At 42.5% G+C, this 15,497-nt stretch overlaps 3 protein-coding genes across 3 annotated transcripts in view; all 3 read left to right on the forward strand.

Moving 5' to 3' along the window:
• Window positions 1-186: 186 nt before the first annotated feature.
• LOC121715730 lies at window positions 187-8,560 on the forward strand. Its single transcript, XM_042101626.1, has 7 exons — window positions 187-281; window positions 4,379-4,494; window positions 5,322-5,513; window positions 7,292-7,396; window positions 7,728-7,840; window positions 8,254-8,362; window positions 8,544-8,560. The coding sequence occupies exons 2-7, from the start codon at window positions 4,395-4,397 to the stop codon at window positions 8,558-8,560; spliced, it is 636 nt and encodes a 211-aa protein (XP_041957560.1). The 5' UTR covers window positions 187-281; window positions 4,379-4,394.
• Window positions 8,561-9,085: 525 nt separating this feature from the next.
• On the forward strand, window positions 9,086-11,870 carry LOC121715733. The gene is made up of 5 exons (XM_042101630.1): window positions 9,086-9,117; window positions 9,588-9,648; window positions 10,377-10,507; window positions 11,409-11,558; window positions 11,703-11,870. The coding sequence occupies exons 1-5, from the start codon at window positions 9,094-9,096 to the stop codon at window positions 11,868-11,870; spliced, it is 534 nt and encodes a 177-aa protein (XP_041957564.1). The 5' UTR covers window positions 9,086-9,093.
• Window positions 11,871-12,451: 581 nt separating this feature from the next.
• LOC121715495 (kinesin-like protein KIN-14E) overlaps window positions 12,452-15,497 on the forward strand; it is a 5,333-nt gene continuing 2,287 nt past the window's right edge. Inside the window, exons 1-7 of the mRNA XM_042101285.1 lie at window positions 12,452-12,527; window positions 12,687-12,742; window positions 12,898-12,984; window positions 13,221-13,320; window positions 14,029-14,221; window positions 14,375-14,555; window positions 15,173-15,383. Coding sequence (XP_041957219.1) covers window positions 12,500-12,527; window positions 12,687-12,742; window positions 12,898-12,984; window positions 13,221-13,320; window positions 14,029-14,221; window positions 14,375-14,555; window positions 15,173-15,383 — 856 coding nt within the window. The 5' untranslated portion in view covers window positions 12,452-12,499. The remainder of the gene's footprint in view (window positions 12,528-12,686; window positions 12,743-12,897; window positions 12,985-13,220; window positions 13,321-14,028; window positions 14,222-14,374; window positions 14,556-15,172; window positions 15,384-15,497) is intronic.

Raw genomic sequence — 15,497 nt, forward strand, 5'->3', positions numbered from 1 at the left:
CACATTTTTTAAGTGTTTAAGACTTGCTTGATCAACATGTATAAAAGACTCGACTTGACTTTGACTTGCTATTCATGACTTGAGACTTGACTTAGACTTGAGACAAATGCCTTGAAATGACTTGACTTTTTATTTTTTTCATAGATATTAAGGAGTTAACTTTACGATTAAAATCTGCTTAGGTGCTGTTGCATGCGTCACGCAAGCGAACCTGTCATTATACCAAGTGACGCGACGCGACAGACCAACAGCAAGTGCCAGATCAAATGAGACAGACTGAGGTAGGCTAACTTGCAAATATGGAAGGCTCTACGTTTATACCAAAACATAATAATGTTTGGCTTCACAGATGATGTATGGCGATGATGTCTATAGTATACTACTTAAACGGCATCGACAATCAAAAAATCCAGTGGAAACTAGATGGCAGAAGTGTGTAGGCCAATCTGCCCACCAGCTTTTTCTACTTCGCTACCTACAGATGTTTTACCGGTATGATATTTCGAAACGCCATGTTATTTCCCATAGACAATCGACGCCCGGAAGTTGGATGGATACGGAAGTTACGGAGGCGGGACTTATTCTGGAGAGGTCTATTGACGGTCCTAAAACCCATTGCACTGTCGCGCTTGTCAAAGTTTGGCAGTGACGTCGGCGGCAGCGTTTGATTGATTGATTAGTTCACTTTTTCAACATTATTGGTTCCCTGGAGATGTGACAGGTCAGGACAGGTGTAACTTGAACTGTTTGAATATATTTTCATGATTTGATGTAGCTAGGCTACCTAATATTTGAGGCATATTGAAACAATAATAGGCTATTTTATAATAGGTCTACTTGAAATACATTTATTTTTATTAATTTACACATTTCATCTTATTCTATAAACCGTTCAGATGTAGGCCTAGGCTATGTGGCTTGAATGAATGCAATGTCTATTTGTTTGTTACAAATAAAACTCCAGCAGTTCATAACTAGCCTATTGTAGCTTATTTTAAAATGAAAACATGGGTAAATCATCAGAGGTTCGCTCACGTGACTCATGCAACAGCACCAAATCGTAAAGTTAACTCCTTAATATCTATGAAAAAAATAAAAAGTCAAGTCATTTCAAGTCATTTGTCTCAAGTCTAAGTCAAGTCTCAAGCCATGAATAGCAAGTCAAAGTCAAGTCGAGTCTTTTATACATGATGATCAAGCAAGTCTCAAGTCTTAAAAAATGTGACTCGAGTCAAGTCATGTGACTCGAATCCCCCTTGTCTGCCTACAAGTATCTGGGTCTCCACCTGGACAATAAGCTGGACTGGTCAGCCAACACTGACGCACTCTACAAGAAAGGGCAGAGCAGGCTGTACTTCCTGAGGAGGCTGCGGTCCTTCAATGTGTGCAGCAAGCTCCTCAGGATGTTCTACCAGTCTGTTGTTGCCAGCGTCCTCTTCTATGCAGTGGTATGCTGGGGAGGAAGCACAAAGAAGAAGGATGCGGGGCAAATTGACAGGCTGGTAAGGAAAGCTGGCTCTGTAGTGGGAGCTGAACTGGAGTGCATCATTTCAATATCTGACAAAAGGACCCTGAACAAACTGATCAACATCTTGGACAATGAGTGTCACCCACTCTACAGCACTATTGTTAAGCAGAAGAGCCTGATCAGCTGGAGACTTCGCTCACTGCCTTGCACAACAGACAGACTGAGGAAGTAATTTATCCCCAGGGCCATTGAACTGTTCAATGCTTCACTTAAGGGAAGAGGAGAGATAGACTTCTCTGCATAGTCTGTCTGCCTCTTCATCCCCTCCATGTTTGGATACTGTCTGTCCACTAGCCACTTTTTACCACTGTCTTTCTGCCTCACTGTCTGTTTGCGTGCTATATTAGCACATTAGCACATATGCATAACCCCTCCCTCCATGCCATAGCCGAACTGTGGCCACACTTATACCTTTTCTTAAAATAGTTATATATATATAGATAGACTCTATTCTTGCACTGTTGCACTGTTGGACTTACTCATTTGCACTATCACCATGACCACTATCACCATTGCACTATCACCATGACACTCACTCACACAGAGTACCTTACCATACCTTACTATGCACAGAGAATCACAGGCTCAGTCCCTGCCTCAGTCATTGCAAGCGCCTCTTGATTGATTAATCACCACTATGTGGATACTGTTTTTAGAATTGATTTAGATTAAGTGTTAGTTGTTAGTATGTTAGTATAATTTGTATTTTAGTATATTTAGTATATTCTTTATCTTCTACTGTCCTTATTGCTTAGTTGTGTTTTTATATTATATACTTTTAATTACTTTTTCTGCTGTTAGTGAATGTGTGTGTGTGTTGTCTGTATGCTACTGAGACCTTGAATTTCCCCTGGGGATCAATAAAGTATCTATCTATCTATCTATCTATCTATCTATCTATTGTGTTTCATGTGACGCACCGAAACTAGGCCTACATTCATGCATTGTCTTGCTCCAGTTAAAATCTGCTCTTAAAGCCTTTATAAGCTTTACACACACTGTTCCTAAACTTTAAATTTCATTTAGAATTAGAAAATGGAATGTGGATATGCACAAACATAATAAGAAATTTGTTTGTACACCCCATTTTCCATGAGGCCTGTTATTACAGAAGCAATCAGTTTTGGTATTTTGGAGTTGGGACCGTGAGCTACAGAAGGCAACAGCAGGTCCTAGCTAAGACCTGTGAGAATTTCATGTCCACATCCACTGCACCCCAATACAGTGTCAGCATACCTGGTGGTGTGACTCTATGGTCCTGACACACCCTGTTGAAAATTCCTCTGAAAAAGGAATTGTGTGGTCATATTTTGGGTATTCTACATCTATGAAAAACAATTGAATGCAATTGTTTCACTATGTTTTCAGGATATGGATTTTCTTATGGAATCGATGCACAGTGTGTAAGTGTTACACACTCCTAGAACTATGACCATTGTATGTCCTGGCTAGTCATTTCTATTCCCCAATTCAAGACCCTGGTTTGAAAGTCATCCACATTCCTTAAGGTCTTCAGGTGGTTTCATAAACGTAATCTAGCATTGCTTTACAGCTGTGGCAGTGTGGGTCAGTGTCATGATATTTCTTTGTATAGCCAACAGACATGAATGTTTATATCTTCACTTCATGCAACCAGCAGCAGGGTTGGTCATGGTGTGTAAGCCAGTGCACCACAACCTTTAGTGCTCGGTTACAGTGATGATGAATGGTGTATTGCCAAAGAGAGGGTGGGTCCCATTACTCTAACTGGATGAGGGCATGATTAACGTCAGTCAGTGTGTCAAAGAAGGTGTGGATCAGTAGGTGTGATGCATTGACGTAACCACGTGTATCATGTGATGACTAGATCAGGTATGGCCTGCTCATCAGATCAGATGTAATTATTTAGTTTGATGCCGACTAAGGGTCAGCTTTTGTGGTGTGTTTCTTCAACTATGATATCCCCAGTTTTATTGTTGTGTGTGTGTGTGTGTGTGTGTGTGTGTGTGTGTGTGTTTGTGTGTGTGTGTATGTGCGTCTCGCTTATTCAGGGCTTATTTATTAGAGAGAGATGAACATGGAGAGAGAGAGAGGCAGTTCTATAAAATATCCTGTTACAATCTCTATCACACACACTGGAAACCTGATGATGGTTTGCGATCTACCTGTGCCGGCAAACTAATACCCGCCGTAACCAAACTCTAGAGTTTAATATTTCATCAGTGTCGAGAGTTGAGTTCCTCTGAAAACGCTGCCTCTCTCCAGTTTTCCCTGGACGCCAACCTGCTTCCCTCCAGCCCCACTGCAGCAGGTGTTAGAGTTGCATTGCATCAAGGTAACATTTCAAAAGAAGTCTATTATTTTTTAATGCATGCGACTTCCTCACCTAAAGTTTGTCTGTGAATTTGTCACTATATGGGTATTGTCACTTTATGATTGATTGATTGATTGATGGATTGATGGAGCTTCACTTGATGTGCTGTCTCTCCGCAGAGCTAGATTACTTAATTGGGTGATTTTTCTTTTCTTTCGTAAGAGTTTGGCTTACCCACGTAGTGCTATTTTCCAAGATACAAATATTGATCATGAGGAAATGCCTGACTATGCATGGTGGTTATGTTGCAAGTTGTTTGGATGCTTTCGTACACATCAAGCACTTCATTCTTCTGGTCTGGAGATGGTTAGATGTCATGTAATTATATACTAATGTGTATGTATTCATATGGTGTGTTCAAAGACTTACTGCGCAGAGGTTTTCGTCTCTGTGCATCTCAGGGTGTGTGTTACACTTATCTCAGACATTGTGAAGAGTAAATTTGAACTTTAATAAAACTGTGGTCTTGAACATACACTCTCTTGGTTCATTTTTAGGTCAAAGTCCGCCACCATGTATCTCAACTCTTCAGGAAACGAGAATGTCTGCATGTCTTTGAACTTCATGGGGAAGAAGCTCCGCAGCCACTCAGTGGCTCCGGCCAAAAAACAACGTAGGTGCAGCTCAGCTTCCACGGCCACACACACACCTCCGGCAAAATGCTCCCCTTGTAACGCATCACCTATGATAGGGGTTCAGTCTTGCTACTTGTGACTGTGTGCTAAGAGGAAGGGCGTGTGAGAGATTTTAGAGAGGAGTAGCATACAGTTTCATGCCCATCGACTGTGAAGTGACACATCAAAGAAACATTGGTTAAAAAAATACAGTTTCATCAGAAGGCACAGGTGTGGACTGAATTAAATGTCTGATAGATTATTTAATGTAATTTAATAATACTGAGCAGGAAATGTCATGGGGTGATACTCTCCAGTTCTGTAGTATAATTCCCACAGTGGCAGTCTTGGAGTTATCATAACAAGCTGTGTGTGCGTATGTGTGTGTGTGTGTGTGTGTGTGTGTGTGCGTATGTGTGTGTGTGTGTGTGTGTGTGTGTGTGTGTGTGTGTGTGTGCGTGTGTGTGTGTGTGTGTGTGTGTGTGTGTGTGTGTGTGTGTGTGTGTGCGCGTGTGTGTGCGCGCGTGTGTGTGTGTAACTGGATGTGGGTGTGGATCACTGGAATGCAGGAGCGGTCACAGAGTCTGGCCTGAACACCACCATGTTGAGAGCATTATCAGATGTGATGTAATTCATCTTTGTGGAGGCATTCGAGCTCATGGTACTATTAGTGGTATTTACAAACAGCCATTTTTGGAAGATGCCTTGAATTTATATTCAGATTGTTTTTTATTCCTTTGAACATGCATTTTTGCTTATCACGTCCTTAACCTACTGTATATAGCTGTTATAGCTGACAGCTGTTTACTTTCCTGTCTTTTTGCAGGGGCATGGGAGACCACCACCCTGTCCACCTACACCGATGAAACAGTGGGTCGTGCCAACCTGGTCCGAACGCGTGCTGTCATGCCCGCCATGGAAGATCTGCCAGGAAGCGTGCAAGACCTACGGGCAGATACCTGGCCATGCCGCCCATGCGCCATGCACAACACTCACCTGGACCAAGACAGAGAAACAGGTGAACTTTGCAGCAATAAATCCTCATAACTGGTCTTGCTGTTCCTTGGAGGTTCAGATGCCGAAATGCGTATAAGTATTCACCTACAGTACATCATATAAGTATATAAAACGTGCACAACACACTCAAAAAGCCATAATGCTATTTCCAACAGGGCAAATAACTGACAAGCTATGCCAAGGTCATAGATGCAGTTCTCTGATAAAATGTACATTGTACCTCAACCATTTTAAGCTATATGAAAACATGATTTTATGTATGATTCAGGCTCCGTATAAAAGCTGTGACTACAAAAAAGGGCTCCTGAACCTTAAAGCTAGAACCTTAAAGCTATCGTTGTTGCATTTGACATTTCTCCCAAGTTAGTCATTCTTGAAGGAAGATTCAAGAATGCATAAATAAGGGTATCTGTAAGAGAATACAATTTTGAAAAACTATGTCACTGAACTGTCCTGAAGACTTGATGTTTCATGGGTGTCGCACATACACATTTCATTTATTCACTGTTTGATCTTAGCATGAGAAAGCCAGGCAGACCTCTTGACAGACAGACCACATGTTTGTAGATGTAGACATACATAGATTGTAGATAATTAAGACACTGTCCATGCTATTGCCTTGGTAACCTTTCATTTTGATATTCATATCTATAAGTAATAATAAACATGAATGTATAACATATCACTAATTACATTAATAAAATGTCAATTTTATTGAATAATCTGGGTTATGTGTGATTCTTTTCAGTGACATATTCTCATAATAGCAAGTTATATGACATTCACCATGCATTGCTTGTAGTGTTATTTCACTCACACAAACATAGGGTTGTGTCTGAATACATACTGGGTTATTTGAGGCCCTAATAATTAAAACAAAAATGTATGAACCTAAATTGTATATTATCATAAAAACATTTACACTAGGCATCAATGCAGTAAGCTTCTGTGAAAGACAGATATAAATATCTTGCTTAGTCATCATTTTGCACAAGCAGACATTATGAACACTGTAAGAGGAAACTGCATTTTGACCTGGCAAGCTGTCCTCAAGGTGTCACCGACCTCTTCTTGCCTCATCAGTCAGATGCTGGCTGTCGGTCTGGACGCATTTGCATTCTTTGCCACCAGAGGGCATCCAGACATACATTTCTTCTGGACGGGAAAAAGTTTCCCAGCATTAGGCAGGGCCATAGAAATGCCTTAATCTAAGCATTCTTTCAAATGAAGCATTCTTTCATTTTTTTACTAGTATAGCACCAGCAGAGCTACCACCTTACGACACTCAAAAACCCTATCTCTGATACCTTGATCATGTTTCTTTACCTTTTTACAAGGCTGAAGACTCTTGTAATCAACTAACCCCACCCACGTTGTTAATCAGTTTTATAGTCTAATTCAAATGGAATTCTGTTATCTCACTTGTGAAATGTCTTGCTATGTTTCTAATAACATTCACATATCACTGACACTCCTGGCATTGGAAGAATGATCTGCGCTTGCCTAAATGAGTGAATCCCCTACCTCTTAACCTCTGGTTGCCTCTTAGCCGTTACATTACATCAGAGTGTGCTAACCACCATAAGGTGAAATCTTAAGAACCTTCTCAACCCACACAACATAGCATAAACCCACTCAGAAAAAGGAATCTGCTGACCTGATAATGGCAGCTTTTCTATACAACATGATCCAGTCAGACCACATTTGTTAAAGAAGTTAGTAATTGCTGCCTAGGCAATGATACAGTTTGAATTAAAAAGGTATATGATGTTCTGGCAGGACAAGAGGCATCGTGGCTAACCAAAGGTAGGAGGAAGTGGGACACGTTCAAGCACTGGATCTCCGCCAAGCCCCAGTGTGAGGCATCAGGCCACAGACCATCAGGTAGATTCCCACCTCTACAGGTCTCCTGTGTTATAGAACTAAGAGGGACGTTAGTCATCACAGAGTGGTAGAAAAATCAATGGCTCTGGGTCATTAAACATTACTTGTACAACTGTATTTTATTGATCCCTAAGGGGAAATTACTGAACTTCAGACCTCAGATAAAACAGAAGTGAGTAGGTCACTGAATTTGCTGTTATCCTTAAAATGTTTGATTTATTGACTTAACAGGTAGGAGTCCAGTCATTGGAATAATTCACTCATAAAAAGTTCATGGGGCTTACAGGTTTTTGTTCATCTGCAATTGAACATTAATTCTCTACGTTGTCAGAGCCTGGCCCGTCCTGCATGAACGGACGGCACCTGCGAGATCGGGAGAGTGAGGGGGCGATGGACCTCAAGATTTTCATCCCATATGACTCAGCCAAACTGTGCATCACACAAGTACGTGCCCATCACCTGACCTTCCTGGTGACATTAAAACAACAGTGGAGATGAGCTTTTGGGTGGGGGCTGACCCATGTTTGTTTCGCATGTGACTACGTCGTGTCTGGGCCGGTGGAGACAGACACTGTATTCTTGTTGTGGAGGGGAGGCTGGAAGTTTTGTTTTTCTTTTGGAGTGAGTCACATGTCAGTCACTCTCCCTGTTGCCTGGAGATGATATTGCCTGGAGTGAGCTCAAGTTGTTATTGTTAGTGTGCTCTGTGGCACATCACATCACTGAATGATTCAGCAGATTCCGAGTTATTCGCTATACACTCTTAGATGTATGACACATATCATTTTATTTATCAGTCAACCTGTGTAGTGAACGTGTTAATGTAATTTTTGCAATTTAAATTTATTTTTTATCAGATTGCAGGTGACATGGTAGCAATGAGAAACAAACATCTGGAGATGGTTCAGGAGCTGGAGGAGAATTTTCTCCACGCCTCACGTGAGAATCAGGTGAACACTCTGCACAGTACAGTACATGTATACGCACACACAGTTAACACATACAAATGATGGACTGTGTGTGTGTCTTTCTGTGTGTGGTGCGTTTGTATGTTTGAAAGTAAAAGCTGGTATGAAATGGTTGAACATTGTGAAAAATGAATTTCTTGTCTCGAAAGATGTGGTTTTCTTCTGACTTGGGTCCACAGGAAAGGACAGTGGTTAAAGTAAGGAGTCACTACCAGACCAAGCTCAGTGCCCTGAAGAGAATGCTGGCTATTTATCAGGAGAAAGTGGAAAGAAGAAATGCTTGTTGGGAGGAGAGAGTCAGTGTGAGTTGTTGTGTTGTAAACTCTCCACAATACACTGATTGTGTATAGTCCCACCATTTGGTCCTGGTTTGGGTTTTGGTTTGTATTCTACATGTATTTACACAGCAAGACCTTTGCCTGTCATCTGTTATAAACAGAAAACAAGTGTGGAATGTCTTATGCAATATCCTACATTTTTAATCAAAATCGTAAAGCTGCCTGCACTGTGTGCAGTTAATGATTTCACGATTCCACTTAGTTATATATGAACCACACATAATCTGTGTAGTGCGATTCTATAGTGAATCTATCGGTCACATGATGCCTGGTTGTGTCACTGGTTGCATTGCCTACAGTGTTGTTCCCTCTTTACCTGCAGAAACTGCAGAGCCAGAATGAGTGCTTGCAGCAGGAGCAGAGGTCCGTGCAGGAGAGGAGCAGAGAAGAGATGGCCTCATGGCAGAGAGAGAAGGTCTGACTAGCTGCTGTCTCTGTGTGAGAGGGTTGAGGTGCACTTCAGAGTTTTACCCACACAAGTTTCAGATAAAAGTGGGATGTTTGACATAGTACTGTATGTCACAGGTGAAATTATATTTGTGGCTTTTGTGGTCAGAAAGGCTCTTGGCAACAAAACAAAAATATCAAAAATATCAACCGTACATAAACTGTAGGTATAGCTGCATAGTAAAATCAGTGGACAAGTAAATGGACAGAGCAAAACCATCACATGACAGATTACATCGTATCTTTGTTTCTGGTTGTGCTCAAACCTAACTTCATTTGGTTAGCTACTGTGACTATGAAGTAGGGTATAATGTCATATTCCAAGTTTGTGTACATCCTTTTTCCATAAATGGCCATAATTCAGGGAACGTAATCAATATCTTTGTGAAGAAGTCAGAAACAATGTATATCATAACAGCACACACTGTTGTCTTTCAGAGTAAGATGATGGAGCTGTTCTCCAGTAGGTTAGACCTTCTCCACAGCCATCAGGCATCAAGTGAGTGGATACATTGTTTTTGGGGGCAGATCATTATTTTTTCCCAGAAAGTGGTGGAGTGTCCTTGTATTCTGTGTGTGCGTGTGCGTGCGTGTGTGTGTGCATATGCTTGTGCATACAGTATGTGTGTATTTGTGTGGTTGTCTATGTGTGTCGTGTCTGTGTGTGTCTGCATGTATTTCAACTCTTTTTACTGTTTAAACAAGTCTGCCAAATAAGAGAGTGAATTGTGTTTCCTGACATGTTGGATTCAATAAAAATGGAAGAGATTACACATTCACCACCTTTATAATGTTTGTTTGCCATGTAAATACATCTACCTGTGTGTGTGTGTGTGTATACATTAGGCCCGTATCAGCACTTGCACAATATATTGTATCGTATCGTATCACCACTGCTGCCAAATATCGATATTTGTTATTAAAGCATTAGGCTGTGCAAAAATGTCTATACAGCTGACTACTGCGATATTTTTTTATTATTTGTCTGCTGTATTATCAGTATAATGTGATCTACATATTGTACTGCCCAGGTGGTACACAGCAAATTGTGTTTCCAGCTCCATTTTTACATTTTCGGAAAAAAGTATTGCAATATATCGTGATATATTGCATCGTGACCCATGTATTGTGATGTGTATCGTATCGTGACGTCCTTGCCAATACACGGCCCTAGTTTACATGTGTACGTGGGCACACCCACCTTAACCCCAGCTCTTTGTCCCCCAGCCCTGCAGGAGCTGCAGATGGCTCGGCTGGAGATGGGGAGGGTGCAGGAGATGCTCAGACCCCCAGAGCCAGAGGAGGAGCCCCAGGAGGTGGAGCAGGAGGAGGTGACAGCTGAGGCCAGTGCTGAGCAGGTGGGCTGCAGGATCTATGGGCCAGTGTGCTGGAGGGCAGACTCATTATTGTGTTGGCACACATGACAGCATGTCAGGCATTCAGACCAGGTTGGCGCAACCCAACGCCTCATCTGATGCATGTGTAACCGGTGGTAATTGGCTCTGCATTGTGATTGGTTGAAGTGGTGGTATAAAAATGGTGACCGCGCGGTCACCTCCTACACACCTGTACCCAACGCCTCATCTGCTGCATGTGTATAAGTATAAGTATATATACTTTTTTGATCCCGTGAGGGAAATTTGGTCTCTGCTTTTAACCCAATCGGTGAATTAGTGAAACACAAACAGCACACAGTGAACATACAGTGAGGTGAAGCACACACTAATCCCGGCGCAGTGAGCTGCCTGCTACAATGGCGGCGCTCGGGGAGCAGTGAGGGGTTAGGTGCCTTGCTCAAGGGCACTTCAGCCACGGCCCACTGGTCGGGGCTCGAACCGGCAACCCTCTGGTTACAAGTCCAGAGTGCTAACCAGTGGGCCACGGCTGTGTAACCAGTGGTAATTGGCTCTGCGTTGTGATTGGTTGAAGTGGTGGTATAAAAATGGTGACCCCGCGGTCACCTCCTACACACCTGTACCCAACGCCTCATCTGCTGCATGTAGGTGGACTGTGTGGTCAGCTCCTACACACTTGCCAAGTGGTGTCAGCAGGCCTGTTTCTCTCCTGATAGCAAATGATCCAGCAGTCAGAAGAGGGGGACTCTTTCTCCCCTGTGGCCAATGTCATTGTCCTGTTGTGTCCTGAACCATTTTGTAATGGTATTCATCTAACAATGTGTTTGTGTAGCTTTGACTATAAGTATGGTGCGGCTATGACTGATATCCAACTTTTCTTTTGTTTTAATTCAATGACGATCAGCCACCACTAGAGGGAGCCCAAGCTCGTCTGCAGAACCTGAAGGAGAGCCTGTTCAAGAGAGAGCGAGAGATCTCCCAGTATCTGGAGGGAGATGAGGACTCACCATACACTGTGACAAAGACTGCTCTCCTCAATGCGGTGGTGCAGAAAGTGAGACTATGATACCAGTACTATTGCTGTCTACAGTCCCACAAATGTAGCCTATGTTTTTTTTTAAAATCTGATTTGTCATTATTTAAAATGACTAAAACTCATTGTCCATTGAGTAACATTCGTCTGAATTTGTTTGTGCAGGCCCATTATATCTATGGTGAGGTGGCAGAGGCGAAAGCCCTGGTGGACCAGATGGCGGAGGAGAACCGTGACGAGCTGGCTAAAGTTAAAGAGACTCTGGACCAGGCTGACACAGCAGCATACACTGAGCCTCAGGGGAAGGCAGATGAGACAGACTCACAAATGTAAAAGCATCCTAAACACTCTTGCACTCTGTAGAGCATTAAGTTATTCATTTTAGCACAGAAAAGTGTTTCATTTGCTAGAGGGTGGGTTAAAAGTATTATTGTAGTTATAGCTCAGACGCTATAGCTGAAACACATGCTTAGTGTACTGTAGTTGTCACTTTAGTAGCAGTTAATGTAAATATGTAGATATCAATGTAAATATGATTGAAATGTAGGTGTAAATGTATGGTATTGGTCATTAGATTTATATATTAGAGTTGAAAGTTATTGTATAGACATCAAGGTAATAGCTATATAAAAGCAATTGCTGGAAAGTATACTTGCTTGCTGTAATTTAAAATGTAAGCAGTGACTAAATTAATGATAGTACTGTAAATGTAAGACTTAGACTTTGGTCCTTGGGGGTAGTTTATTATATGCATATAATTATATTATATCAATTATATGCATATAATAAACTACCCACAATGACTAAAGTCTAAATCTTACATTTATATATCACATGCAAATCTGATCTTTCTCATTGATTTTAGTCCTGAACAGGATCCTTCTAAAAACTGTGAGCTGAAGCTGACGACCAGACAGCGGCTGCAGAAGTTTGAACTGACGGAGCTGGCCTGGGATCTGATCATGACCGGCTCTACTGCCTACCTCTCTGGTAACAAGATCCAACAGCAAGACAGAGGATTTCTTCAGCCTTTACTGTCTGCTATATTGTATATTTTACTGCTGTTGATGATGTATGTGTAATGGTGGAAGTTATTGTGCAACTTGTGGATGTCATTCATTCTGATGTTGTTTGGAAACCTGCTTTCAGTTCCTGAGTATGGGCAGGATGGGCCTGCAGATGGTGAAAAGGAGATTGATCCTGTGGTAAGGGCGCACGCGCACACACACAAGCACACACACACACACACACACACACACACTCACGAAGAGAGAGAGAGAGAGAGAGAGACAGACGCTTTCAATCCACTTTTCAAACTGCTTTTGTTCTTTGTTTTCTTGCCGTCACCATTTCTCACCAGGATCTGGAAAACTTCAAGAAGAGTGAGTTCCTGCCATCAGACACAGAAAAGAGTGTAGGACAACAACTACTGCTCCTACAATCTGAGGTGAGTGTATGTGTGTGTGTGTGTGTGTGTATGTGAGAGAGAGAGAGAGAGAAAGAAAGAGAGAGAGAGAGAGAGAAAGAGAGAGGGTGTATGTAGGAGAACAGCTACTATGCCTCCAATTTGAGGTGACTGATGCCACTTCTCAAAGCACTAACATAGTCCACTGCACATGTGTTATATCCTTCATCAGGCTTTTTTTTTTAAGATAAAGGTCATACTGTGACTCTTGTTTGCAGCTGAAGCAGCTGAAAGAGGAGCATAGAAAGACCGTGGAGAACTACACAGCAGAGAGGACCATGAGAAAGAAGTACTACAACATGGTAGAGAATATGAAAGGTACTGTAAGTGGGGAAAAAAGCTTCTCGTCACAGAACATCACCTCTTTTCTTTAGATAGGTCACAGGCCTTCTCCTTTAATTTAAACCTTGGTCCATGCTCCAGTCCACACAGGAAGCACTTGCTGGGAAAGTCCCAACGACTTGCACTCTGATCATTTCAGGGCCAATTCCAAAAACTCAAGGTCCATGAAACAAAACAGATCTCAAGCAGATTGTAGCCTCTTTTTCAACAGCGTTTACTTGTTTATGGGCCCAGTTCTGAGTTTATGGCTCCCATACCCAGGGCAGTCTAGACACATTCTATCAATTTCTTCTATCAGGCTCTCCGTAACTGATTGTTGAGTGTATAGGACTAGGTGTCCTGAATGTAATTGGCAATCATTCTTTGAGTGGCGGGTAAGGAGACGTGTGTCTCTGGGGTCTTCAGGTGGGCACCCTCCGTGCTTTCTGTTTCATTGAGGGGCACATGACACCTCAAGAGGTCTTAATGGTAACACCTGGCATCCCAGGTGGAAACCAAGCCCCTCTGCTTTTACCCCTGGCTGGCTGATGGTCATCTAGCTGCCCAGTTCTCATCCTTTCATAAATCCAGTTTACATGTGCAGCTGCATCAATGTTAATGATGTTGTTAGTTTGCATATCGTGTATTCAGATAGTTGAATTTGCTTCCTCCAACACAATATGTGCATTTATGTAACACATGCAGGTAAAATCCGAGTGTTCTGTCGGATCAGGCCAATGAACCGGACCGAGATAGCCCGAGGAGACTCCACCATTGTGTCTCGACTAGATGAATATTCCATCACTGTGGAAACGGCACGTGGTCAACGAGAGTTCCAGTTCGACCGAATATTTGACACTCAATGTTCTCAGGAAGAGGTGTTCCAAGACACTAATAGGTAGCACATAACACTAAATAACTGAATACTACGTTCAATCTTTTTTTAAGGTGTTTTTGGGACCAGTTTTTAAGTGACACTAATGCATAATTAGCTTATAGCTGGTGATATAACACTGATGATTTTAATTTACTTGATTTTTCTTTATCCCAGACTCATTCAGTCGGCCATTGATGGCTTCAATGTGTGCATCTTTGCCTATGGGCAGACTGGTTCAGGGAAAACCTACACAATGGTTGGAGATAAACATCTGAAGAACCCAGGCATCATCCCCCGAACATTTAACAAGATTTTTGACATCATTCATGAAAACGAGGCTAAGTTTGACATCAAGGTAGGTTGAAGGTTTGACATCAGCCACGACTCTCAGAGTGCTATACACTCTCGCTTGCATTTGCTCTTTCAGTTTGTGATAGATGATATTAAGAAAAATGAACTAGTATATCTATTCTCTCCTTATTTCTCTCCTCTCCTCTCCTCTCCTCTCCTCTCTTCTCCTCTTCTCTCCTCTCCTCTCCTCTCCTCTCCTCTCCTCTCCTCTCTTCTCCTCTTCTCTCCTCTCCTCTCCTCTCCTCTCTTCTCCTCTTCTCTCCTCTCCTCCTCTCCTCTCCTCTCTTCTCCTCTTCTCTCCTCTCCTCTCCTCTTCTCTCCTCTCCTCTCCTCTCCTCTCCTCTCCTCTCCTCTCCTCTCTTCTCCTCTTCTCTCCTCTCCTCTCCTCTTCTCTCTTCTCCTCTCCTCTCCTCTCTTCTCCTCTTCTCTCCTCTCCTCTCCTCTCCTCTCCTCTTCTCCATTAATCCTCTCACCTCCCTTTGTTAATTTGTTTTACACCTCTCTCTTTTCATCTTCTGATTTCTCCTCCTTCCCCAACTTCTCTCCTCCCTCCTCCTTTCCCTCACTCCTCCCCTCCTCTCTCCCACTCTCCTCCTGTTCCGTGTTCCGAGTTCTTCTCAGGTCTCTGCCTACATGCTGGAGCTGTATAATGAGCGCCTGCAGGACCTCTTTGTCAGCCCCGCCGAGGCATTCAGCAAGCGGATTGAAATGAAGAAGGACAAAAAGGGGCTTGTGTTTGCCCAGGGAGCAGAGACAAAGCAGGCGGCCAGTCCCAGCGAGCTCTTTGCCCTGTTCGAGCAGGGCTGCGCAAACCGCCATATCGCCGCCACCAGTATGTTCTTAATGAAGCTTCAAAGAGAGCCATGCTAAATGGTTTGGATTAATTGCTTTAGTCACAGTCACTAGTAATGTATGGAGGGTACATCATTATGGTGGCTTTTTTCAA

Source organism: Alosa sapidissima, chromosome 8 (assembly GCF_018492685.1).
Source record: "Alosa sapidissima isolate fAloSap1 chromosome 8, fAloSap1.pri, whole genome shotgun sequence".
In the NCBI taxonomy this organism is placed as follows: domain Eukaryota; kingdom Metazoa; phylum Chordata; class Actinopteri; order Clupeiformes; family Clupeidae; genus Alosa; species Alosa sapidissima.

Bases quoted from the DNA above. Each gene is read 5' to 3' on its own strand.
- LOC121715730 (XM_042101626.1), top strand. From the start codon at position 4,395: ATGTATCTCAACTCTTCAGGAAACGAGAATGTCTGCATGTCTTTGAAC. The intron at 7,397-7,727 runs GTAGATTCCCAC...CTACGTTGTCAG, and splicing joins ATCAGGCCACAGACCATCAG to AGCCTGGCCCGTCCTGCATG. The intron at 7,841-8,253 runs GTACGTGCCCAT...ATTTTTTATCAG, and splicing joins CCAAACTGTGCATCACACAA to ATTGCAGGTGACATGGTAGC.
- LOC121715733 (XM_042101630.1), top strand. From the start codon at position 9,094: ATGGCCTCATGGCAGAGAGAGAAG. The intron at 9,118-9,587 runs GTCTGACTAGCT...GTTGTCTTTCAG, and splicing joins CCTCATGGCAGAGAGAGAAG to AGTAAGATGATGGAGCTGTT. The intron at 9,649-10,376 runs GTGAGTGGATAC...TTTGTCCCCCAG, and splicing joins CCACAGCCATCAGGCATCAA to CCCTGCAGGAGCTGCAGATG.